Below are 25,574 nucleotides of genomic sequence, written 5' to 3'. Positions count from 1 at the left end.
AAACAGAGTCTTGTGTTCTGCTTAAACTTCAGTGGTGAAGCCAAGAAGTACTGAATATGAAGAGTGATATTTTCCTGTAATAAAAAGCATAATCTTCTGGTAGCATGATTTTCTGGAGAATTATTTTGATGGATGAATCACTTGGCCCATCAGATTCTGCCAGGTCTGGGTGCTGTGCTGGGTGCTGTTTGCTGCACGGAGCTCTCGTTTCTTCCCCGTGAATGAGCTTTTTAAAAGCGCCCTGCTTTGCTCCCCGCACATGTGTACACAAAGCTCCCTCTCAGGAAAAATCCCTCAGAACAGCTGCTGGGAGGGAAAGGATTCTGCCCGGAGGAGCCGGGAGCGGCAGCCCTGGAGGGCCCCGCCGGTGCCTCGGGAGCTGCTGCTGCTGCTGCTGCAGAATCAGAGCCCGGGCAGTGCTGGGGATGCTGCGGGCGCTGCTTTGCTGTGAGACCTGCAGGGCTCTGCCACAGCTGCCTGAAGCTTTGGGGCTGGGGGACCCCAGTCCAACCATCAGCAGCACTGGGGGTACCCCAGCCCCACACCCTCACCCAGCCCCTCCAGCCAAGCCCTTTTCTCCCTCACGGTCCCCCAGCACCAAGAGCTGGGGTGTTTCTTCTTTGCTTCCTTTTTTTTTACAGTTCAATTTTCAGAATCTGTTCAGCATTTTCCCCCCAAGCAGTAAAAAGTACGTGGCTTACAGTGTGCTCTTTTTACCTGGCAGTTTAAAAATGAGGAGAAAGGGGAACTGAAGTGCTCTTCCCTCTGTGTTTAGCTGTCCATAATCTTAAAAAAAAAAAACAGAATTCCTAATAGAAAAATCTCTGGTCAATTTGAAGAAGTCTGAAATCATGGCATGTTCAACACGTGGAGAAATTCCCCAGCAATCCTGTGCTGGCTGGAGGGGCTGCCCTCAGCCCCACCACTGGGGTGGGCTCAGCCCCAGCAGCCCCAGCCAGACTCTGGCTCATCTCCATTTTCCCCATCAGCAGAGTGGCAGCAAGAACAGAAGCCTTTTGTGAAATTGCATTAATGTTTTCCAAGCTCTTTGAAGTTGAAAAGCACTACAAATAACACATATATTATAAAGTTTTGGGATAAAGCACTCACTGGTGCTCAGATCTGTGTGAGCTGAAGAGCTCTGCCTGTCTCTCATCATGAGAGACAACTGCAAGTCTTCACGTTGTCACAGAACCACTCTGAAATGCAAAATGGTCTTGAAATCTTATTTTTGGGTACAGAGCTGACATCCTGAATTTGCATTTTCATTGTTCAGGAAAACAGAGGCTAGTTCCTAGGAAGAACCTTTACATGCAACAACAGAAAGGAAAGTGGTCAGTGAAATCACCATGGTGGCTGACCTTGGGTTGGGACATCCAAAACACACAGCAAAGATTAATCCAAGCAGAGCAGCTGGCAGGAACAACAGCCTTCCCAGCTCAGCCATCATCATCATCATCATCCTCATCATCACCTCAGACATGCCATGGGTTGAGATAAGCAAGGTTTGGGGACAGGGTCTGGGTTCCTCACCCCACACAGAGCAGTGGCAGGTGCTGTGTCCCAGGGAAGCCCTTCACTCATCCACACCTTTTCTGAATTGCCACCCCTTTCCTTCAATACCTCTTCTGGGAGAAAGCAATTTCTAGGTGGGTTCTCATCCTGATGGGCCAACTTTTTACCCAGCCAAGATGACACTCAGTCCCCTTCCTGATATTCAAGAGTAAGATGTGCACATTTCAGAGAAAAATACCCTGGAAGGTCTCACCCATCTCCTGATCTGCCTCATACAAGCCCCAGGGAGGGCAGTGGAAAAATTCCTGGTAAGTGCTGGGCTTTGGCCTGGATCCAAGGTTTTACAGCCTCTCTGGGATCACTTTACTCACGAGGCAGAGAAAACACACAGCTCATGGCATCGAGATCCTACACCCACAGCCAGAGCTCAGGCAGCTCAGCCAGATGCCTCCTAAAGCCCTTAAGACTCACTGAGTTTTATTCTCTTTCTGCTCCAGGCTAAGGCTTTGGGATCATTCCCTGCTCTGTATGGTCCCTGCTAGACTGAGAAGCACATGGATAACTTCATTTTCTTCTTCCAGATATTAAGAACTGCTGAAGGGGGACCCATCCATTAAATCAGTCATTGGTATTCACGGTGGGAAGGGCTCTGCTCCTGCAGCAGGTTTGTTCTGCCAGAGCTGATAATGTGTTTTAAGAGAGTTAATAAAAGTAATTGGCCTTCATAAAGGAAAAGGAATATAATGTTGGAGGGGGAGCTGTAACCAGTTTCAGTTTTCATTCTCTCAGCTGAGCAAACAGCAGGGAAGAGCCACCAGAACCTCAGGGATGTACCATGAAAATGTGAAGGAAATGTCCTCACCAGCAGGGAGTCACCAGAGCCAAAGAGGGATGGGAACCCAGCTGATACACATCCAACAGGAGCACTCCTGGGTTTGGGACACAGCCAAAGAACCAGGTGGGAAACAGGCACCAGAGAGAGAGAAGCAAATCACTTTGCAGAACAAGGAACAACCACCAGCCACCACAAAATATTGAGCGTTGGCCGTGCCACTACCAGAGCCAGGGATACCTCCAGGGCAGCTGCCACTCCCTAATCCAAGACCAGTGCCTGTCCCCTTCTCAGAGAGCCCCAGAGAGGTGCCCCAGGGCACTGCCCAAGCCACAGTGCTGAGATCTGGGCTGCTCCAGTCTGCCAAAGCCCAAGTGTTAAATCACAACAGAAGACGTGAAGGTTTTTGTTTATGTAAGATTTGCTGTGAGGCGTGGAGAGAATCTGCTTCCCTTGTTTTTAAATGCTGTGCTGTGTGAATTTAATGTGCAGAAAAGGTGTCAGACAAGCAACCCTGAAGAAGAAAACTGCCTGTTTAGCAGCAAGCTGAGCTCTTGAACACCCTTCATCTGCAACGAGGTTCTGCAGGCACAGCCCAGCACCGGCGGGTGGGGGGAGAAGAGCTCAGCACACAAGGCAGCACAGATGGGTGCATGAGAGAGGATTTCACCCAGAAATCCTGGCACACACCTCTATTTCTCCTTTAGTCCAAACCTGGAAAGAGCCAGCACGTGCAGGATGCTCAGGTGTTTGATCACCCTGATCAAACTGTTTGCAAAGGCACAGGAATTTACTTTGTTTTTTCACTGACACCTTTCCACTCGGTGACTTCCTTGCAGCCCTCACCTTTTTCTCCTCACTCTGACAGCTGTGGGAATGATTCCCAGGAAGCCCCAAAGAACTGGGAATTGCCCCCTCCAAGGAGAGCCCTGGCCCTGCTGCAGAAGGACACTTTCTCACCTGGGCCTGCCAGCTCTTGAGAAGCACTCCTGAAACAGGAGTGTCAGAGGTTTGCAGCACTGCCAGCCCTGGGGAGGACCCTGGGGATTCACAGGGAGCCCCTGGGCTCTGTCCAGAGCTGCAGCTGGGCAGTCACATGCCAGGAACCTGACCACAGTCAGAAACTGTTAGAGAATAAAGCTCAGCCTAAACTTAATTTAAAACGAGCTTTCTCTGCCCACAGTGGGACAGTGCCCCTTGGAACACTGCATTACTTTATGACTTAACTACAGGAGCATCAGGCTGCTCTGTACCATAAAACACACACAGCAGTGGGACCTGCTCTAAAAGCATCCATTCCAATTATTTCCCCTTTCCATTGTCACCAAGGGACAAAAAAAGAGCGTCACAACTTTGTTTTGACTGAAGTAGAGGATGAGATTGTCGTTGCTTTGTGACACTTGATCGATGCTCGGGCTCCACTGAAGCTATTGAACATAAATTCAAGGCATGCAGACATCACACATGCCCACTCTGCATCAGACACTGAGCTGCTTTGCTGCTTTCTTCAAAGGAATGCAGAGCAGGGAATAAACTCAGATTTCTGGACTATTTTCTACGTAACAGAAGCAGCAGCACAATCCTGTTTGGCAAGGCTGCACCCCAGGCTGTGGCTCAGTTTCGTGCCCAGTATCACCAGTCTCACTGGGAGCACCTCAGTGGCTTTACAGCTGGTCTTGTTGAGGTATTTACCCTCCAGCAGGAAGCCAAGTCTTCTGGAAAAGGGACTGACAACATCTTTTAACCAGTCTTGGATAATTCATATCACTGAGCGTTCTGTAATTTGTCAGAAGCATCTATTAATCCTTAATGAGGTAAAAACTCCTCAACATTTCTCAGCTAAAGTTGCCAAAAAACCCCCACACTGAACTGACATTTCCATTGCTGCTGCTGCTGCTGCTGCAAATCCTTTTACTCCTATTGAATGAAAGAAAAAAACAAATTTAGAAGGATTCAGCCCTTGCTCCCTGACACAGCCAGCAAGAAGAGACTGGCACAAGTATTGCTACACCAACAGAAATAGCCCATCTTTCATGTCAAGGAATACGATGTGCAAATTTTTATAGGCACCATAGATCATCACCATCTGTCTTGACAAGTTAATTGTCTGCAGTTTTTCTAGGAAAACTAGAACCTTTAAAAACTAACAAAACAAATGAGTTGAAGGATGATATGGGCAGAGCGTGAAGCACCGTGGGCTCACTGCCCTGGAAATGTGCAGGTTCTGATATGCCTTAGCTCAGTCTAAAAAGAAAATCTGGAGTGGTCAAACACTGCTCTTGGTACTACAAACATAGCAAAAGAATTGCTTATGGAGCACAATCTCTGCAAAAAAACCAGCTGAACTTGACAAATGTGGGAACAAAACATTAATTAATCAAACAGGGAATGGCACTCGCAGGGTTCGCAGTCAGTGGCAGGACTCACATCCTGCAAAGGGGCAGCAGCACCACAGCCCACACAATGAAAAATCCAGGACAAACTGGATCAGATGACAACCTCCAGGAGGAAATATGGATGCTGGGGCCTTGGTTCTATGCAGCCAGCTTTATGCCAAACAGCAATTTATGAGCTGTCTTGTGGAAACACAAAGCTGCCACATGAGCACAAAGGGGGATGGAGGGGAATTGTCCCTATGACCCTCTCTGGGCTCTGAATTGTAAAAAAAAAAAATATTTTTCTTAAAATCAAAATAATTTTTTTTTAAATCTTTCCCTTCATTCTTTATTAGTTCTTATTATCCTGACAACCTCCCATGAAGCATCCAGATTTTTCTCATCAAAAACTGGAATTATAGAAAATAAAACCAGGAATTATTCTTGATATCAAATACAAGCTTACTAAATTTTCCACAGACAACAATGGGAGGTTTATTCCTGGACAAGGAGCATGGGATTTGGCACTAACAGAAGCACAAAAAAAGTCAAGGAGCCAAATACCCAGTGGGTGCATATGCCTCAGCCTCCAATCATTTCCCCCAAATTGAGATAATTTACACACATTCAATTTTGAATTTTCCCTGTAACTGCAACAGGTCCATATTTACAGTGCAGCCTGGGCAGTGCCCACTGGAGCCATCTGTAAGGCTTAATTTCATTTTAATAGGAGTTTGATTGAAGCCCTAGGAGAGTTGAAAATACAGTTTTGGGGTTTTCTAAACATGACTTCAATAAATACTGGATAATTTGCTCCAAAAACCAAAGATCTCGCTCAGGGCTGTATATGTGACATACAATGGCCAGACAAGACATTCCAAAAATATAAAATCTTTTGGAAAAAAACGAACTCTAAGAAATCCAAATGATTCATGCCAAAGCTGTTAAGTCAGATCATCTCTATCATATCATCCTCAAATTCCTGGGTGAGAGCACTTATGAAAATTTAGCACCAAAACCAGCTGGGGTCTTCATAAAGTCAAAGAACTGAAATTCTAAATCAGAGAGAAAATAGGATTTTATCTGTAATATTTTCAGTGTAGATAAAATACCAGTGTAAAACAGGATAAAATGTGGTGAGATGCAACCATCTCCCCCTTAACTGATTGACAGATAACAGTAAATTAACAAGTGGTGTTTATTAGTTTAATATTCAATATTAAATGGTGAACAGAATCAAAAGGCTGCTCCATAGAACTGAGTGACTTTGAAACCCCTGAAATTACAAAATGCTGACTTGGGGACGTGAAGTGCTTTGGATCCATCTCTGCTCTGCCAGTCCTGCTCCTCCCTCCACTGGATCCCACCTCAGCTCTGCCAGTGAATTTCCCATTCCTGCAGCCAGCAGCTTGGCAAAAACCCATTTAACAGCAGCTTTGTTGATTCAAGGTTGCAGAATTTGGCCTCTCCTCGTTTTTGGGTCGTCTGGGTTCCGTGCCCTGTGCTGAAGAGCTGAGCAGAACTTGGCAGGGGCTGTCCCCTCCCCAGCATTGTTTGTTTGGTATAACATTAGGAAATAAATTAAGGAGTTACACGAGCTTTGCTTTACAGCAAAAAGAAGGAAAAAAGTTTTCAGATAAGTTTCTGAATCATAACCCAGCAAAGATTTATAATAAAAAATTTCTATGCAAACCTCTGCAGTGTACTGAGTTTAAATCAACCCCATTACATAATGACCCTTGTCTTAACACATGAAGTCAAATGCAAAAAAAATGAACCTGATTGATTGTAATTAGAGCAAAAATCTGATTGAACAGAGCAGAGCCACTGCTCCCCAGCAAGGTGTCCCATGGACAGCTGTAAAAATCTGAACTCACCCCCTCACAGCTCTAAAATTTCAATTCTCACAGGTAATAAGTGGAGGAATTCTGAACTACACCCAGCTCATCCCTGTAAACCAGTTCCCAGATTTAAAGTTACTTCAAGTGTAAAAAGGAGGATTAAGGAGAAATACAGGAGAAACTCTACAACCCCCCTCTGGAGCTCCCCAGCCACAAAGCAGGGACAGTGTGCAAGACCAGAAATTTTTATCCACAAAGTTTTTATCTTCTGAATTTTCATTCACATTTGCTTCTTTAATTTTTTTTTTAATATCCCATAATTAATTTTTCAGACTGGATTCCTTAAGGGCCAGGTTCACGGAGATAAATAACCTGGTAACCACTCTGATCCCCAGAAGATTTCGATTAATTTGGATACAGCTTTGACAAACATTAAATCTCTTCTTTAATGATGTTCCTCAAACAAAACAGTTAGCAAAATATCTGAATTTCCTTGTATAATGTCACATTTTAATGTAAACATCAAATAATGTACCAAAAGTTTTACCGGAAAAAAAAAAAATTAAAGCGGCACAATTCTTTATACCACTGGAGAAGAGGGGAGGAAAAAGCCAGATTACAAACATTTACACATGCATAGTGGAAAAAAAATTAAACAAACAAACAAAAAAGTATTTTACTAAATTCACGCATTTTTTTTAAAATAGTTATTAAATCTACTAAGCACCAACATACCTAAAAATTTATTTTCAGCTTCATGATTCATTTAAAAAACCTATCAAATTAACTTTTCAAACAAGCTTATATTATTAGCTTGTCCAAAAATAAAATGTAGAGTTTTTTTGGGTTTTTTGTTAATTTTTTTCTTCTTTTTTCTATTTTTTTATTATTTTTTCAAAGTATACCAATACTTTTATCTGAATGTTTCCAAACAATGGCATAGGTGTCTGCAAAGAATGCCTTTACTTTACCCTACAGTGGATGGAAAATACAATACCACATCATACAGAATCTAAAACTATAAAAGTCTGAGAATGCAGCATCCCTTCACAAAAAAGCTGATAAAACTGAAATTATTTAGAAGATGCTGCACCTTTATTAAAAAAAAAAAAATTAAATGAATTTAAGCAGAAATAACATACATTTTTACATTAACTGGCCATTTCTGGTACAGAAACCCAGCATAGTATGCTAATGTTATTGAATAAATGTAAATGCTACTTACAATCTTCTTAAATACAATTTAGACAAACTTTTTTTTTTCCTTTTTTTTTTCTTTTTCCTTTTTTTTTTTTCCTTTTTTCAAGTTGTACAGGTAATCTCTCAGCTGCTAGTTTAATGCAACATATCATTAACATTACACAAATTAAAAAATAACACGTGTGTGTCTTCCTACAGAAAAGCTTCCAAAAACCCGACCCACATCAAAAAATGCAAAATAATGGAATATAATTAAAAAAAAAAAAATTAGTTGCAAGTCTAGCAGCAAAGCAATTAAGTGAGGATATATTTACCAATATAAACAAAGGGAATATTTGCAACTACAGGTGAAGCCCCAACTATCTTAGATCTACCGACACAAATAAAAATTAAATTCTCTCTAAAAAAAATAATCTGATTATTTAAAATAGGAGTAAAAGCCATTGCTACCTGATGAACTACCTAGGCTAAGTTCCTGAAACAAGGACAGGGGGTCGCTGTTCTTTTTTGTCTGCTCAGGAGGAGGTTTGGGCTTGGGGGGAGCCCGCAGAGCGCTGGCGTAGGACATGACGGGTTTGGTGCCGCCCGCGGGCTGGGGGCTGCTGCTGTTGGACTCCACCAGCTGCTTGTTGGGCATCAGAGGGGGGAACTGGCCCAGATGCTGGAGCACGTTGTAGTTGAAGGAGTTGGAGAGCTGGATGTTCTCAGCCTTCAGGTGTTCCTCCGGGGGCTTGGCCGCCTTCGGGGGAGCTGCGAAGGAGAAAGCGGAGTTGGAGCAAAGAACGGCTCTGACTCAGCCAATCCACCTGCAGCAAGAAGCCCAAAGGCAAAGCTGCCACCACCCCACCCCTCTGGTAACCTCCTCCCACAGCAGCCATCTGCTGTGTTTAGTCACTCTGAAAATGGAGTTCACAGAATGACACAATCCCAGGATGGGCTGGGCTGGAAGGGATCTTAAAGCTCATCCTGCTCCATCCCCGGCCACAGGCACCTTCCACCAGAGCTGCTTGCTCCAAGCCCCATCCAGCCTGGCCTTGAAGTATTTGACTTCATTCCCAGCTCCTGGAGCATGCAGCAGCAGCACAAGAGTGCCATTACTAAGCCCATCCCCCGTGTGTTTATACCCCACAGCTGCAACCCCAAACCTGCAATTCCGCACAGCAGATTCTCCGGGTGCACTGAAGGGAAGCTGCTTCCCAATGGGATCTACTCTAATTTAAGCACTTTATCCACTGAGACAGCACAAAGAGTATTTCATTCTTCTTGCTTTACAGCTTAATAGGCTAAAATTAAAATTTACAGCACCATATATAATTCATTCTCCAACAGCAATTCAGAGTCCTGAATGCCAACCAACTAATTATTGGTATTTCAGGCTGAATGCATTCTTGCTAATTGATATGTTCTTGCTCCACATTTAACAACTCCTGTAACTATCAGAAAAAATGGTGCTTTAAACCATAGGTATAAAACTGCTTTCAAATTGATTTCCTGAATCCTAATGAGGTCCCTTACTTTTGTCTGGAGAATTCTGCTGTCTTGCACAGCCAGAGAGACACTACACAGAAACACAGCTCCATGTTCTATCTGCAACAGTCTAGGAACTGGGCAACAGATATATTCTGTAATTATTTCAGTCTTTAATCATAGAATGGTTTTTTTTAAAGTTTATCTACAAAAATGTAGCACCAAATGAGTGCAAAAGTAGAAAAACATAAAGCTTCTCACTGGGTCACACACAGGCTTCTGCTTTTTATAGAGCACTAAAAAAAAAAATAAACTCAAAAAAAATAAAACAAAAAAAACCCAACAACCCCAAAACCAACCCATAGAAGAATGGATATTGGAAGAACACAAGCAAAGCAATTTTGCTAGGGTTGCTATGATTCAACAAAAAACAAACAACCCAGAACACGAGCAAAAAACCTCCCAAAATAACCACAGCACTCAAGAGAAGACAAGTAATGACAAGCAGGGCCAGAGGTGAAAGCTGTGTGTGGTAGAGGTGTCTAACAGAAGGAAAAATATGAAATACACATCTTGAATGAGAACTTAAATAATTTTCTTTCCATGAACAGAAAAAGCAATGCATATCAAACTCTCAAATTGCAATTCTGGGAAGTGCCTGCATAGAACAAGCCAGAGGAACTGACAGCAGCTCTCCCATGCTCCATGAATCCCTCCTGACCCAACCCAACCCTGGTGGCACAGCCACTCCTGGTGCATCAGCCCTTGAAGAGTCTGGGGTCAGGGTCACTCCCTCTCAAACAGGGACAGGACTTTCACAGCATCACATTCTCATGGGGTTTTATTTCAGGGCTAAAAACCAACAGTAATGAGAACAGAGCAGTTACTGGTCATTAACCCTTAGCTCCATAAAACACATTTGGGCTGTAAATATGATCACAGGCAGTGAGCTGTAAATGTGGAAAGCCACAGCAGCCATAAAATGGAGATGTGTTTGCATGAACCATTAGATACAGGCTCTGTTTCATATACATTTATTGACAAAACAGAAACCATGCTTAACTACAATAAAAAACATTTCATTGCAATTGCAGTTGATACCAGTGAGAACTTGATATTTTCACTTAGAATTTAGTACTTGACAGCAAATGTGTGTATATGGTACTTTTTACACACACATCTGTCCTCTGAGGACTTTACTCACAAACAGGTTCTCAAGCTTTTCATTAAAGCAAAGAAATGTGGGACTGGCTGATCCCAACCCAAATGTGACAAGGTTCCTGAGCTCCTCTTAAATAACCACAGAGTTTGGAGAGCAACTCTGTGTGAGCAATTCAGTGATGAATGCCACATAATGCTGTGCATTCAGCTCCTTGATTTTCAGTAAAAATAGAAATAGATTGAAGGAGGTGCCCTGAGCTTGAAGCTTTGAACTTAGCATGAAAGATGCTGCCATAAATATGGGTTTGCAAAATAACATTTTCACATTTTGGAAATTAAAAGGCACATTAGGAATTTAATTCTTGAGTGCTGTCGCTGATATAAAGAGCTTTTCTCATTCATTCTACTCTGCATGTTCCTACTTCAGAATTACTATGAAATTACAAGATGTTTTACGTTTATAAAGTTTGGTGAAAAGCAATTAAATCTTTTAAGGCCAATAAAACCAGCTTATAAATATTTTTCCACATTATTAAGTGGTTTTAATATCCACACTGGAATACTGTTTGCATTTTTATTCATTTTGTTTTTAAATTACCACTAGAGATTCTTAAAGCAAAATCACAGGGAAGAAACTGTACTATCCTGGTAATATTGTTTTTCATAAACACAAGAAATATGGAAAACAGAAGAACTGCTCCAGCTCTCTCCTTGCAGCTTTTTTTCATCTCTGAAAAGTTAATTTAGTTTCTGTCTGCTCAATCAATCAGCACTGCTGCTACCACCAGGGAAGCCACATTCCACTGAGATTCTTCCACGGTGAGGGAGAATTTAAACTCGTCACTCCTTTGATGAAGTACCAGAATTTACTAGAGAAACGCTGAGAGCACTAATTCAGTTTATGTGTTGCTCCCTCAGACTGCAATACCAACACAAAATATCACTGATTCTGGAAACAATCAATCTATCTTGCAAATAAATCCCACCAGTCACCTTAGCTCCCTCCAGCACAAATTCAGCTGCACTTGAAGCCACTGTAAGAGACTTTCTGGGTTTAGTGGAGCTTTTGGAGAAGCCTAAGAAGCAGCAATGCATTTTTAGCTGAAGAGCAGGATGTCACCAAGAAATGGGATTATTCCAAGCAAACCTATAACAACTGAAACAACAAATAATTCAAAACCTTTTGCTTGGACTGGCTGTGGGAAGGAAGCAGCTGAGCTGTACCCACCTAGCAGCTCCCGGGGCGGAACGGCTCTGCTGGCTCCGTTGCATGGAATGTTTGGGTACGGGGCAGAGGAGGAGGAGTTCACCCACAGCTCAGGGGAGGAGTAGTTGAATGATGACTGGTTACTGTGGTCCTGAAGCTCTTTACACTGACCAAGACTGTCTTGAGGAGTGCTTAATTCTTCAGAACAAGCCTGGACTGAACTAGAGGAAATTCTTCTTTGGTACAACGGCCTGCCTGGTCCTCTTGGTTCATACTGTGAACAAAAGAAAAGAAAAAAACCCATAAAATAGCCTTTTGCTCTTTTGATTCAACTGCATGTATCAAACAGCATTTTCCCATTCAATACTTCCCCTGAAATGCCTTACCAAAAAACCCCTAGTTCTTTGCATTTCCAAAATACTAACACATTTCAAGTTATATGTTGCATACTGCAGTCACTGATAACATATTTTGATCACACAAAATAGAGAATTTTAAAGGAAGTGCAAAGAACATCAACTGGGATTTCTTAATTCTTATCAGCCTTTATATCTCACACTCCTACGTGGGTGTTGGATCACACAGTGAGGAGGAAGATACCCAGCATTTACAGATGAAGCAAAGGAAGCACAGAAACACAGAAGAGCAAGAAAAAAATGTTCTTACAATGCAGTCAGGAAAAAATGGCTTTTCCTTTTGCAAAGGATAAATTAGTGACTTGTACACCAGGATCTGGGTAAGCAGGATACATTTATATACTGGATTTTGTACATACAAAACAAATGCTCTGGAGAAGCAAGTGCCCTCAGGAGAAATAATGCAGAGAATTTTATCTGAAACCACAGAAATTACTTGCTTCCATAAACCCTGTAGATCATGCAGATGTAAAGGGCAGGAGCTCCATCAATTAACCTGTGGGCTTCAAGAGTTCAGATTTAAGGGCCCTCTAAGCTTTCTCAAGATTCAAAGCAAGTCTCCTGTATTACAGTTTATTTTTAACCATAAATACAGTATTTACACCCATCTGCACTGACTAACAAGAGCACCAATAACAGAAAAGTCATAGAGGTAAATCAAGACTTGGTAAAGGGGAAAAAAAAATCTTAATGAAATGTCACAAGAAATTAGCTAAAGAAACATCAAACAACTTGCTTGCAGAGTCCAGCTATTGTTACTGTATCATCTATAAAAAATAGACAGGAGAAAAAAGTGCATGAAAGGAAACTTCTTATTATATATCTTATTTCTGTTGCCACAATTAAGGGATCAACACCTGGATATCCTGACAACCCACTCCCCTAAGGAAATTCTTCAACAACAAAACAAACAAACAAAAAAAACAAAATTTCATAAATTACTGCCCAAATCAACCCAAAAAGTATACATTCATTGAGTTTAAAAGGGCTATTTTGGTAAGCAATCAGGAATTTATCAAAGCTCTGGACACTTGCAAGTACAGAACCATACAGAATAACTCCAGTATTCCCTTTGATGTGCAGTTCAAATCTGGTTTGACTAAACACATGCAAAAGCTTTCAAGTATCAAGTCAATTAACAGCTTTCTAAATAGTGATTGAGGAAACAGTTTAGTAAGGATACCAAAAGTCAAGAAATCTGCCCTGACAAGTGCCTTGTCTGTCAAAAACACACCTAAAACCCCATTTTGATTTCTCTGTGCTTTCAGTCCTACCCACCAGCTGAAGAAGCAGTTTGGGAAAGTTTATAAGTAAGTCCCTGTCTTGTAACACTTTTACTGCATTTGGCATTTCTGTCACATATTTTGAAAGGAAGAAGAAATAAGAACTAAACTGAATTTGCACTAATTACATAAAGGCTCACTCTATTTGTCTTCAGATAGCAGGAACTGTCACAAGCTCTATAGGAATATTTATTGGTTTATTACTGCTGAAAAGCCATTGTTCCTACATCCCGCTGTACTGACAGCATTAACTGTTGTCACAAAGTATTAGATTTTATACAAGGTGGTATGACTTAATGGAGTGAGACAGCAAATTTCTAAATGTCTATAAACTCAAACCTTACTACAGCTCTGGCTGGGCCTGAGGACTCCATTAACCTCTCTGGATCTGTGTAAGACAGAAATTTGTAAAATGCACTGAAATTCAATTTTAGTTATTTTTCTCAGGCTCATAAACTAAATATTTTCTGTTTTCAGAAGTTGATAAACAAATTAAGTATGTATTGTGTGAAACAGCGATGAGCAAGGCTCCCACCCCAGCTTCTGTAAAAACCTTAACAGCAATGCATCACAGAACAAGCCACTTATGTACAAATATTGGATTACATGCACTCAGTGAGAATATTAATTCTCACATTCCTGGAATGCAACCTGGCTCCAGGATACTCTGTGTTTGCACATCATACACTCCTCAGCACCCCAGATTCCAACAGGGATTTAAACCTCCTGTTCCAAACATGACCTGTCCTAGCTGTGTGTGCTGGCACACCCCCTCAGAGCCCAGGACAAGAGAAGATGGGCAGGGACAGAGCCAGCTGTGTGTGGCAGGGTGTGCTGGAGCCAGCCTCAGGCAGCACAGCTGGATGCCTCTGATTCCCAACACACGGCCCTCAAAGTACACAGAATGGCTTTGTAATAAATCAATGCAGGCAGGGTGGGATTATGAAATCAGGTTCTGGACCATCTTGGAACAACTCTACAGCTCTGGTCTCGTCTGAGAGGGAACTCAAGCACAGCTCAACACTGAGTCAACTGGCTGGGTGATCCCAGCTGACTGTCCAGAGCTTCCACCTGGGCTGTGTTTGATTTTTCACTGCAGATAAATGACACACAGACACAGAGCAATGACTGCATGAAAACCCAGAGTAATGTTCCAAAAGCCAAGGCTTCCCAGTGAGCAGAGAAAACGTTACACCTACAGCAACAAGAACCACGGATCTGCTCAGGGAGAACAGCAGAGAGGCAGAAAACGATTCCACCTCACAGAAATTCCCACTGTGAGCTTTTAACGTGTGAGGTGCTTTGCATTCCTGACCACTTCACAACACAATTTGATATTACAAGGACAGGACACGTGCAGGGCACACAGAACACCCACCTCTTCTAAGCTGTGGAGCGAAGAAGCAGAAACTGCTCGAGATGCGAGTGGATGAAATGGCTCCTGACCGACTGCGTGCTGATGGTTCTGGATTTGTATAAAAGGGCTTTGCTGCGACCTGTGGGGCAGTGGAGGTATTCCATAGTGAAAGCCCTGCCCCAGGAGGTGATTCTGCTGCAGGTTAGCATAAGTCCAGGACCCATCAGGTTGCAGGTATTTCAAGGGAGACGGGGTTATGTGTTCGGATGGCATTGAGAAAGGGGGGTTGTACATTTGGGGTAAATGCTGCTGAAATGCTGGGTTAGTGGGCAGTTCAATGTCTCTGCTGTTCTCAGTGAAGTTGGGGAAGTGGTTGGAGTTGCAGGAAGGAGAAGGGAGTGCTGGTGGGCTGCGGGGCTGCACTTGTCTGTATTGCAACAGTCTCGACTGCGGGGGCGGCATTTCGGCGCCGTCCCGGCTCTCGCTGGGATCGCGGTGCGACAGCTCCCGGAGCAAGTCCTGGAATCTGCACCAACACAAGAAATGCAGCAGGGAAAGAGGGAAAAAAAAAAAAAAAAGTTTTGCTGAAATCTCGCTCTTTTTGAGGTGCAGAAAACTCAGAGAACAGAACACTGAATTTAAATATTCTCATCTTTGCACTTGCTGACCCTAACTTCAAAGGATGCGACTGAGCAATCAGAAATTAGGCACAAGAGGATTAATTGGATGAAATACCCACCTGAATCATCTCAAAGTTTTAATAACTCTTGAGATTTCCTTTCCAGTCAGAAGAATCAATTTTTTGTTATCTCTTAAGAGACAACTAAAGGTAAGGATTTCCTGCTTTACTACACAAAGTAAAAAGTTCACATAGTTAAAGACAATTTTAACCCCTTTCAAGGCAAAAGCCAGAACAATCAGGGACTCCCCTCACTTGCACAATATATTTCTAAACTTCTTCAAAAGGTCAATTCAATTCAGCACTTCAAAGAGTTAGCTAAGAGGTCATTTAGATGCTTTACCATGGCTATAACAAACCAGATGGAAAAGAAAGCATAGTGGGAGATGACAGTAAACAGAGGCAATTTAAAAATCCAGCCTTTACAATATACATGATTAAAGTTGATGACCACTGGAACCATTTTTCTGTTGATGTTCAACAGCTTCCTTTCTTGCCCCCTAAAGCTCCATCTCAAATACAAGCATTTTTTTTTTAAATCTGCTTTTAAAGCAAAGGCTTTTTGAAAAGGAAGAAAAGTTCAGGTTTCACTGGGGAACAGTGTTTAGGGAGGGGCTGTTTTGTTTCTTTTTAAGCACACAAATCTCAGACTGCGACTACAAATTGAAGAATTTACAACTTAAATAGGCCTTAACTACACTCAGACACCTCTTTCATAAAAACACAAGGTTGTTACTCTCTATCCATTCCTCATTCCATAAATACAGCACTGAAAAGCTCCATAAAAATATTTTTCCACTACAGCTTTACTACCCAATATACTAACAGAATAAAGCATAACACATAATAAAAGCATAGTTGTAAGTCAGCCTGCCAACTATTTTAACCTTCATAATAACAGCAGCAAAAAGCAATACCTTTAAGTGCTTTGCACTTGATCACAGTGTTACAGATAGGTGCCCACTGCTCAATTTTACACAAGCTCTGATGACTCAGTAAACAAATACCTTGAATATGTTGCCTCTGTTTCATCTTCTGTATTACTGGCAAGTTTCCAGTTTGCCCTAACTTGCTGCTGTTGATGTAATCCAATTGGTTGCTGAGGAAGATGTGGTAGATGAGGATGGTGATGGTGTTGATATGGAATAGTGCCTTGACTGAGATAGGCATTATGTTCATTCCATTGCTGTAACCTGGCTTGTTGTTGCTGCCTTATTGTTTCCAAAGCTACATTTCCATGCATACGATCTATAAAAATAGTTTTAAAAAAAAAATTTATCTAATGCCCCTTTTTAAAGATTTTTATGTCAGAAAAAAAAAAAAAAAAGAAAGAATACTTTTTATACAGTTTATTCCAGGGTCTATTATACACTAACTGCATTGCAGTGCATAACCTGGTTATTTAAATCATATGGAAAATCATATAAACATGAATCTTCTAATAAAGTGCTGAATATTCAAACATGCCTCAAGCAGCAAATTATGCTCAATGACATTACTTATGGAAACTAACCCAACAATGACCCAATTCAGAGCAATATGCCTGAAAAAGGTAAATACCTCCTTCATATTCACTTCAATGTAGTTATAATTGCACACTCTGAATTTAAATAAAGAAAAGTCACCTACCTAAAGTGTCCCCTAAGGGCATTCCTGATGGATTCTCTTCAATGAAGTTGTTCAAGTGGGTTGGCAGAACTGGGTTGTGCTGTGCAATAGGCCTCAAAGGATTACTGACTTCTTGTAACAGAGGTGGGGGGTGTTGCTCTGAAATCACAGCATCTACAGCAGGAGAATGTGGTCGGTGGGGAATGGGATTATTAAAAAAGGACTGGCTGGGGCCTGCCTGGAAAGCAGGGGAAAGCTGCGAAGGTGGTGGAGGCTGCTGATTCAAGTGATTATGCTGCTGAACTACCTGGCTCTGCTGGGGTGGCATTTGGTTGGGCTGTTCAGGCAAGTGATTTTGCTGTTGGCTTAAGAGGTTTTGCTGCTGCTGCTGCTGCTGCAGAGGGTAGGGCTGCCTCGGGATCTGGGAGAGGTGCTGGAAGTGGCGGCTGGGAACTGCGAACTGGGACTGGGGCGGGGTCAGGTGCAGGTTCAGCTGCCTGGGGGTGGGGTTGTCTTTGCGATGGAATTTAGCATTGGGGTAACCCACACTGGAACGGGACTCTGGGCTTCTCTGCTGAGGGGTTGCTTCTAAATCAACCTGCAGGAGAAGAGTAAAAGGTTTTGAGAATTTGCATTTAAAAATTGAAATAAAGACATTTCGGTTTGACTAAATGAATGAATGAAACTAAATCATGACTAAATGTAATGATTAAGTTCGTTAAGAGAGAGTATGAAATAACAAACAAACAAAAACACCCAAACACCCAAAAAATAAATAAATGAACCCAACCAGGTACCCAGACAAGAGAAACCCACCTGCTTGGATTCCAGAGGTTTCTTCTCAGGTGTTCGAATTTTATTGATTTCAGGTCCAGCAGTGTTTTCACTTTTACCTAAAAATATTTACAAAATTATTTTGTTTCCATAGTAAAATTATTTTTTGGGGATTTTTTTTCCCTCAGACACAAGAAAATTGACTTATTAGTAAGGCATTTACAGCACCACAGACATTTAGTATCATCTACCTAAATAACACTTTCCCTTTAATCTCTACACTTTGTTCATTAATAACCACTAAGTAGTTCTCCCAGCTTAATTGCAAATAACATCAGCAGTACTGTGGAAGGGAAATGGAACAATTACACCCTCAACAGCCTCTCACAACATCCCAGTTATTTGTAATGGCAAATCCCAGGTTATTTCCCCCATCTGTGGATCCCTTGATTAGGGAGGAAAGGACGAAGGACAGAAAGGATGGAGGAAGGAAAATCCTTTCCACGATCCCATTTCAAGCAGAAACTCCCCCCAGAGCAGAGCAGCTTGCAGAGCCATCCCAGCACTGACCATTTCGAGTTTGTTCGTGCTGCTCCTTGTCCTGGTGTGGGAGCTGCTGCTGTCCTATGCTAACGGGGGAGTGGTGGCCCAGGCCGTAGGGGATCGGGGACCCTCGCCCGTGTGCCTGTAACAGGTTCATGTTATATGCCATGGCTGCTTGGTGAGTAATGAGGCGAGGGTCGACTGCAAACCTACCCTGATACCCCGTCCATGGTACCTGTGTGGTAAACAAACATTACAATTAAAATTGAAATTAAAATTAAAATTAAAATTTAAATTTAAAAAAAAGAGAGAGATGTGATCTGTTAAAGTACATTAAATGAAAGGCAGTGCTAACAAGCATGCTGATATTAGGTCAGTGACAAGAGTTTTTCAAGCATTAGATGACCTGACACACTTACACACACAACTACAGCTGGTGCTGGGAGGGGAGAGCTCTAAGGGCAGGCAAAACAAGGGCACAGATTTTTGAGGAGAACCTTGGGCAAAAATTTTTCTATCAAAACTCACTCTTGTTCCAGTGGTTTCTAAGTTCAGAGAGAAAAGACTGATGGACAAATAAACTTCAGATTAAACCCTCGTCTATTAAATAGAAATGGGTGAAGTTCAAGCAAATCCAAAGCCCTTTCCCCTGGTAGCTACAAGACAAATTGTACTGTGGCTCAGAGGGGACAAAGACAGGAGCCTCAGAGGTGAGGAGCAGCAGCACCCAGTGCTGGGACCTTGCAGCACCCAGTGCTGGGACCTTGCAGCACCCAGTGCTGGGACCTTGCAGCACCCACAGGACACTCAGTGAAGCTCCCAGGACCATTGGTGGAATCCAGAGAGTGCCCACAGGGAATCCCACTCCAAAGTGTCTGTGCTACAGGACATGTGTACTGCAGGGTCAAAGCAAAATCCACCTCCTGAAAGCAGCTACAAAGTCAGGATTTTTTACAATGGCTTCAAGTTTATTCCTAAAAGGAATGCTAAGGAAGGCAGCTCTGCATCAATGAGTTCAAACTCATCCTGTAGGGAATTTATGAAAAGAAGGGAAACCTATGAACAAGAGGAGAGTGCAGGGAGTCATCCCCAACACTGAGGCTGTCACAGCATCCTTTAGTGATGGGAGCAGACACCTCCTCCAGCTTTTACCTTGGCCATGGAAACTGCATTAAACAAAGACATTTTATCTTCCACCAACATAAACACATTTTACTTCAGTCCCTGCTTCTTTCAAGTGTAACAACTTTCATCCAATTCTTTTTTTAAATTACTATTTGCCCTTGAAATGTGCACTTTGAACTTCAGCTTTAGGCTACTATTGCATCTGTGCAACCCCAAATCACCTCCAAGCTTCTTTTCAAAAGTAGCAGTCTCATTAGTACCTCAGTCTTCCCACTTAATTATTTAAAAACCCATCCTCAGGGAAGGTGAGTTCAAAATACTTGTTTTTATTACATTTCTTTTCATTGGAAAGACATAAAAAATATATTAACCTTGGAACAATAAGACAGAGTTTTTAAATTACCTTGGTTTGATATTAATATAATGTGAGCAAGCATGACAAAGATACAGCTGCTGGCCTTCTCATTGCATTTAAATTTATCAATCAAATGCAGATTTCTAGTAAGCTTGGAAAAAGGAAAATTCCTTGGCCTAGCAAAGAAAACCAATTTACAGCTGCCAGCTGATCTAAGACACAAAACTGAAAATATAGCAAGTCCCCTGTTCAGCATCCATAACCCAAATTACAACAGAGGACTCAGAATTATTGGAAAAAACCAAATTAGCTGTATTCCAACATTTAGCATTAGGAATGGAATTAAACACATCTGCATGTGTGGGTTCCACATCCTTGCCACGGTCCTCAGGAGCTGTGTACAACACAGACATGTTACTCCACAAGCTTCTGCAGCCTTTGTTCTTTCCTTGCATTTTCCTCCTGGAATATGTTGACTGTGAAGGGTAAAAATAAAGCAGAGACTGCTTTTTTAATGTGTGCAAATTTTGGTGGGACAGTTTTATTTGTAATCCAAAATTCCATGCATAAATGCAGCCTAAAAGACCTGCTTAGAGATCTTCATTCTGTTCCCAAATGTCATTAAGGGAAGGGATTGGAGAGGAAACTGGTTCACTATGAGGTTCTGGAAGGGAAAAACAACCCATTATGCTTATTTTTCTTATCACTTCACTTCAGACACCTTGCACTGCAGACATCCAAAACTTGTAATTTAGGCTGTGTGATGCCAATGAAGAGAAACAAACTTGGTGTGAATCACTGAGGTCTCTCCAATGATTAAGAACTGAACCAGGCAAATAATTCAGAGGCAGGTGTCTCAAGTCAGATGAGACAGATTCCAGTGGTGTGCCTAAAACACACAAATTACATGAACATGAAATTGCTTTTAGCCTGCCTGGAGTTATTTGGGGGAGCAAAGCTTTCAGGTCTTTATTTTCTGCTTGTCCTCTGCACTGCCACTCCTAAAGCCAACAAAGCCCAGAGATTTGGGAGTGCTGCAAAAACCTGCAAGAAATTCACTATCTGATTTTGCCATAGATTTATGTGCACACAATAACTGAGGTGGGAAGGGGGGAGAAACAGAAAATGAATTCTTACAGGCAAAGGCACAGACATGACCATATTTCCTCCATAGACAGCAGGTACATATAGAATACTTGTCCCAGTGTGTGGATCTATCCTTTGAACAGGACTTGGAGATTTCCCCAGATTGGGGTGAGGTCCCAGAGGAGGAGGGGGAGGAGTATATGCTCGGATAGGATTTCCAATTAGAACAGAAGGATTGGGCTGAACTGAAAATAAAGATAAAAATAAAAGATATATACATACCAAAAAAAGAAGATTTATACACACAAAAAGAACATGAAGATGACCATTTCTTTGGTTTTTCATCCTAACAGTATCTATCTTGATAAATAAGTGTGCAACTCTCTAACAGCACAGGTCTGATACACCAAGAGAAAGCATTAATCAAATCCTGTATTCCATTTCCAAAATTTGAAGAGGCAGAAGACACGAGCTGAGATACAGAGAAACAGGTAGCTGGTAAGTGCATTAATGAAAGAATGCCCCAAACCAATTAAATAGGCTGACAGTCAGAGCAGCTGTTAAACACTGCATCAAAAACTAAAATAACCCTCCTTCCTTTGGCAGGGAAGACAAGCTCCAAACTAATGCTTTTCCAAATTAATAACAAAATTATTCAGCTGTTGCATGCTACCTTGCAAAGGTATGATCAGTAATATCTGGATGTATGACAGCACAATTTAACTTCAAAGTACCTCAGAAAGCAGTGCATGCAAAATCATGTCCACACCCTTCTAGTGCAAATACCCTGGTACAGGGCTGTACATGATGAATTTCAAACACAGCTATTTTTTTTAAAAGCCAACAACTGTGTTTGTGTTAAAACTTTAAAACAAGTGCACACAACACATATAAAGGGTGAGCCTCAGAAATATCAAATGTCCACTAAACAGTCTATGATCTGATTCCCACATGCAAACAACAAGTAAATGGCTTTCAAACAGAGAAGAGACCAGATTCTCAATGCAGGTCACACTACTGTCAGCTTCAGTGGGCTCAGGAATTCCCCAGGAACTGCAGAGGCACTCACCAATTCCATCAGGTGGGAAATGGTCATTCTGGTTATGATGATGGACCTTGCCCTTTAAAGGAAAAAACCAATAATAGTGATCTTTGCATTCTTACACAAACCAAAGCTTTTTATTTCAAGTGAACATGATAATCAAACATAAAACAGAGTTTGAATGGAGTCAGCCCAACAGTTTATTCTTACACATTCAACCATCCAGTTCCACCACCTGCCTATGAGTTCACAAAGCTGGACATAAAACACCACTAATTCAATTAACCAGTGGGTCATTACAACTCCCTCTGGAAAAACCCTCTCCAAGGCCTGTTTTCAGATGCAAAGAGAGTTATAGCAGCTATTTTGAGTTTCTTTTCTCACCATTTTCCACTGAAGCTGCCATGGCAGAGGAGTACTGAGGGTTACATGGGTGCTGGGTGCTGCTCCTGAAAGACGTGGGACAGTGGGAAATGTCCCACCTCTTTCAGGATTAGCACCCAGGACCCATGTAACCCTCAGCACTCCTCTGCCATGGCAGCTTCAGTGGAAGCAAAATCCATTTTTTGCTCCAGGTTCCAGCTCAAGAATGCTGAAGGCAAAGGAGCTGCCCCCAGTTTTACTCAGGTGCTCACCCAGCCCCATGAAACATTGTCTCCCTGCCCCATCTCATTTATCAGCTTCTGGGCTGGGGCTCCTCTGTGACTGCTCCCCAAAAGGGCAGCAGAGGAGAGGAAAGAACCCCAGTGCTGGGGGGAACTGTCCTTCCTTGGTGAAACCTTAGAAAAGGATTTTAACAGACCTGAGTTATCCCTCCTACTTTTCTCATGAGTTTGCAGCATCAACTAATTAGTTAATATTCATAAACTGTGAGCACATATTCCATTGCCAGCATGCTCTCAAGTCCTTTGCAGCACAGAAATACTTTACTTAATCTGGACCTAAGTACGTTCAGAAATTTAAAATAAATCTAGAAACGCTTTGATGCTGCAAAACTTTTCTTGCCCAGGAGATAAGTCTAGGCAGTTTTCCAGCACTCTGAGCAAATTAGTCAGGCTACAAAGACAGGTTGTTTGACAATGTTGACTCATGCATAAACCAGATTAAAGAACTGGTCTCCAAATTTTCCTCTCATTTGAAAAATGAATTATGGAAAAATAAAATAATAATTGCTTTTCATTGCAGCACTTAAACAAAGGAAGCCTGTTTATTCAAGCAGAGAAAGATTCAGTCTGAAAACGTGGAGGAGCTGCAGCCTTAATCACTCATGGCCAGCAAAGAGCAATTCTGTATCTGTTACAATGTCAGAGGCAAGCAGCATGTGCAGAGGTCTGACAAAGCTCTGCTCTGACCTGTCAGACCTGGATTTTATAGGTGCCATAGTTTTCAAACTGCAATACCATGTACTTACATAAGTTTGTAAGAAAATAATGACCTAAGTTTGTAAGAAGAGCTGCCCTGCTCCCTGGGAGCTTCAGTATGTCCCAGGATCAGATTGGTAAATGAAAGTCAACTGGGGCCACCAGGAAGTTGGCAAAAGGAGCTGCTGCCTTTCCTTTTTCTTTTTCTCCTCACAGTTTTGAAGGCTTTACTATTTCATAACAGTCTCTTATGAAACTCAATTGTTATCATTTCTCAAAGATTTTCACACCAAGGTTCATGTCCCCACCCATCCCCAGGATACCTAAACCTACCCTAGAACTGATGATGACTGACAACACTGGAGCACAAATACACCCAGTTTCCTCTAAAACTGGCTCCACTTTTGGAATATAAAAATCCATATTACATAAAGGCTCTCAGAGGAAGCCCAGACCAAGATTTAGGTGAGTACAGGCAGTTAACAGCCTTGTCATTCCTTGGATCCCCCTTCAGTCAACAAACAGGAGTGGAGAGAGTTCTCCAGAGATTCATCCTGACCTGTGATCCTCCCTGACTGCAGGGAATCTCTGGGGTGATGCTGCACCCTGCTTCAAGTGCCTGAACCCAGACCAAAGCTGGCAGACAGCAAGTGGGAGGTAGGAAAGTTGTAAACTCAGAGCTTAATTTGCTGTGTGTGAACTACCCCAAGGGAAACTCTGAATTCTGGAAACTTTCCCCTTCCACATCATCACCTTCAATAGAGGCTGTCCCCATGCAGCTCCAGCCCTCCTTCCACTGCCCTGCCTGGCCAAGCCACAGGAACAGGGCACAAGGCACTCACAGCTCCATGCTGCCTGCTGGCCTCTCAGACAAGACCCAAACATTTCCCTTCTTTAAAATCTAAACAGCAAAGAGGTTTTTAATGCCCCTGCATAAATCCAGGAGCAATTCTGCTGAATAAGAAGTGCTGCTTGTACAAAAGCACTTTTCAGCATATGTGAAAGACAAGCCCTGACTTGAACAATGTCCATAAACTCACCACAAAACACAATTGAAAACTGTTCTTTTTCTTTTTTTTTGCTACAAAATTTTACTACCAGCACTACGTTTTAATCCTTCATTTTTAATGTTAAATACTGTGCTTAGAATGTCTAAAATAAGCAAAACCAACCATCTGCATTTAAAACTTGAGCAAAGGGAAATGCATCCCTGATCCCAGCTGTATTCTCAGAGTATTTGATTATTACCTGTGGTGTTACTGCACACACTTACTACCTATCAGTGGCATTCAGAGGGAAAATTTTATTTAGAATTGTGATACAGGTGGTTCAAACACTTCAGATCTTAAGATGAAAATAGAGTGTTGGCAGTTGGAACAGCACAAGGGCTTAGTTTACCAACAAACTAAAGCAAAATAAACAGAGCTGTCTACTTACAAGACTCTCACTTTCCCCAACACTCACTCCCCTTTTTTTCCTAAATGTACTATACCTGCATTTTCAAGTACTTTTTTCTTTTCATTTAGGAAACTAAAAGTATTAATAATGACATTCTATTATTAAGGAAAAGACTGAAGAGCTCATGAAAAATGAGAGTGCAGCAGTGGCTTTTAAAGACAATTTTGTAATTTCTGGTTTTCTGTAGGCCCAGTGTTTTGACACATGACTAGAAGCTTTAGAAATCTGCTGTTTGTTTCAGAAAGTAATGCATGCATCTTGATGAAGAAACCAAATGTTCTCCCTTACAAGCTCCCTTTTGGGAAGGACTGCCAAAGGGAAGGCTTTCCTCTTTGTATTAAAAAAACCTGTCATAGAAATTTCATTTCAATGATACAGCCTGGAACAAAAATGCAAAGCTATGGGAAATATGTGCAGTTCTTCCTTCCTGTACACTGAGTTCATCACAAAGCTGACAACCTGCATTTCAGTTCCATCTCTAAACACAATTTAATTAAATTACAACCCAAATGATTTTGATATAAACTACAAAGAATTATTAAAACAGAATTCATTACTAATATATCACCCTCCAAGAAAGCTCTAAAATTTAGTGTTGTTCTTTATCATCCTAGGGAAGTTATGTATTTTCATCACTTCTTCACCTGCTTTTATAAAAAGAGCTGATGAAATTACCACTCAGAGGTAATTTTATCTTTCTGTCCTCTTGATGCTAATGAAATCTGGTCTTCTGAAGGACATTATCACTGAGCTAATCTATGCAATAAACCAGTTTACAACATATTTTTAATTACATCAAAAATTATCTTACATAACTTAAGTTCTTGAATTTTAAATGTGATTTTTAGACCAAACCAAATCCCTTTTGGCTACTATTTTTTTGGCTTCT

General features: G+C 41.7%; 1 protein-coding gene across 5 annotated transcripts in view; it reads right to left on the bottom strand.

The window, feature by feature from the left end:
* Nucleotides 1–7,664: 7,664 nt before the first annotated feature.
* HELZ (helicase with zinc finger) overlaps nucleotides 7,665–25,574 on the bottom strand; it is an 86,447-nt gene continuing 68,537 nt past the window's right edge. For all 5 annotated transcript variants that reach the window (XM_054644887.2, XM_077188436.1, XM_054644889.2 and 2 more), the window contains 9 exons: nucleotides 21,894–21,945; nucleotides 20,876–21,069; nucleotides 18,286–18,493; nucleotides 17,758–17,834; nucleotides 16,963–17,539; nucleotides 16,341–16,581; nucleotides 14,676–15,180; nucleotides 11,620–11,872; nucleotides 7,665–8,513 (listed from right to left, as the gene is read on the bottom strand). In XM_054644887.2, coding sequence (XP_054500862.1) covers nucleotides 8,182–8,513; nucleotides 11,620–11,872; nucleotides 14,676–15,180; nucleotides 16,341–16,581; nucleotides 16,963–17,539; nucleotides 17,758–17,834; nucleotides 18,286–18,493; nucleotides 20,876–21,069; nucleotides 21,894–21,945 — 2,439 coding nt within the window. In that variant the 3' untranslated portion in view covers nucleotides 7,665–8,181. The remainder of the gene's footprint in view (nucleotides 8,514–11,619; nucleotides 11,873–14,675; nucleotides 15,181–16,340; nucleotides 16,582–16,962; nucleotides 17,540–17,757; nucleotides 17,835–18,285; nucleotides 18,494–20,875; nucleotides 21,070–21,893; nucleotides 21,946–25,574) is intronic.

Source organism: Agelaius phoeniceus, chromosome 19, assembly GCF_051311805.1.
Source record: "Agelaius phoeniceus isolate bAgePho1 chromosome 19, bAgePho1.hap1, whole genome shotgun sequence".
Classification (NCBI taxonomy): domain Eukaryota; kingdom Metazoa; phylum Chordata; class Aves; order Passeriformes; family Icteridae; genus Agelaius; species Agelaius phoeniceus.
The sequence above is the reverse complement of the archived record's forward strand: the minus strand, read 5'-3'. Positions and strand labels throughout refer to the sequence as shown.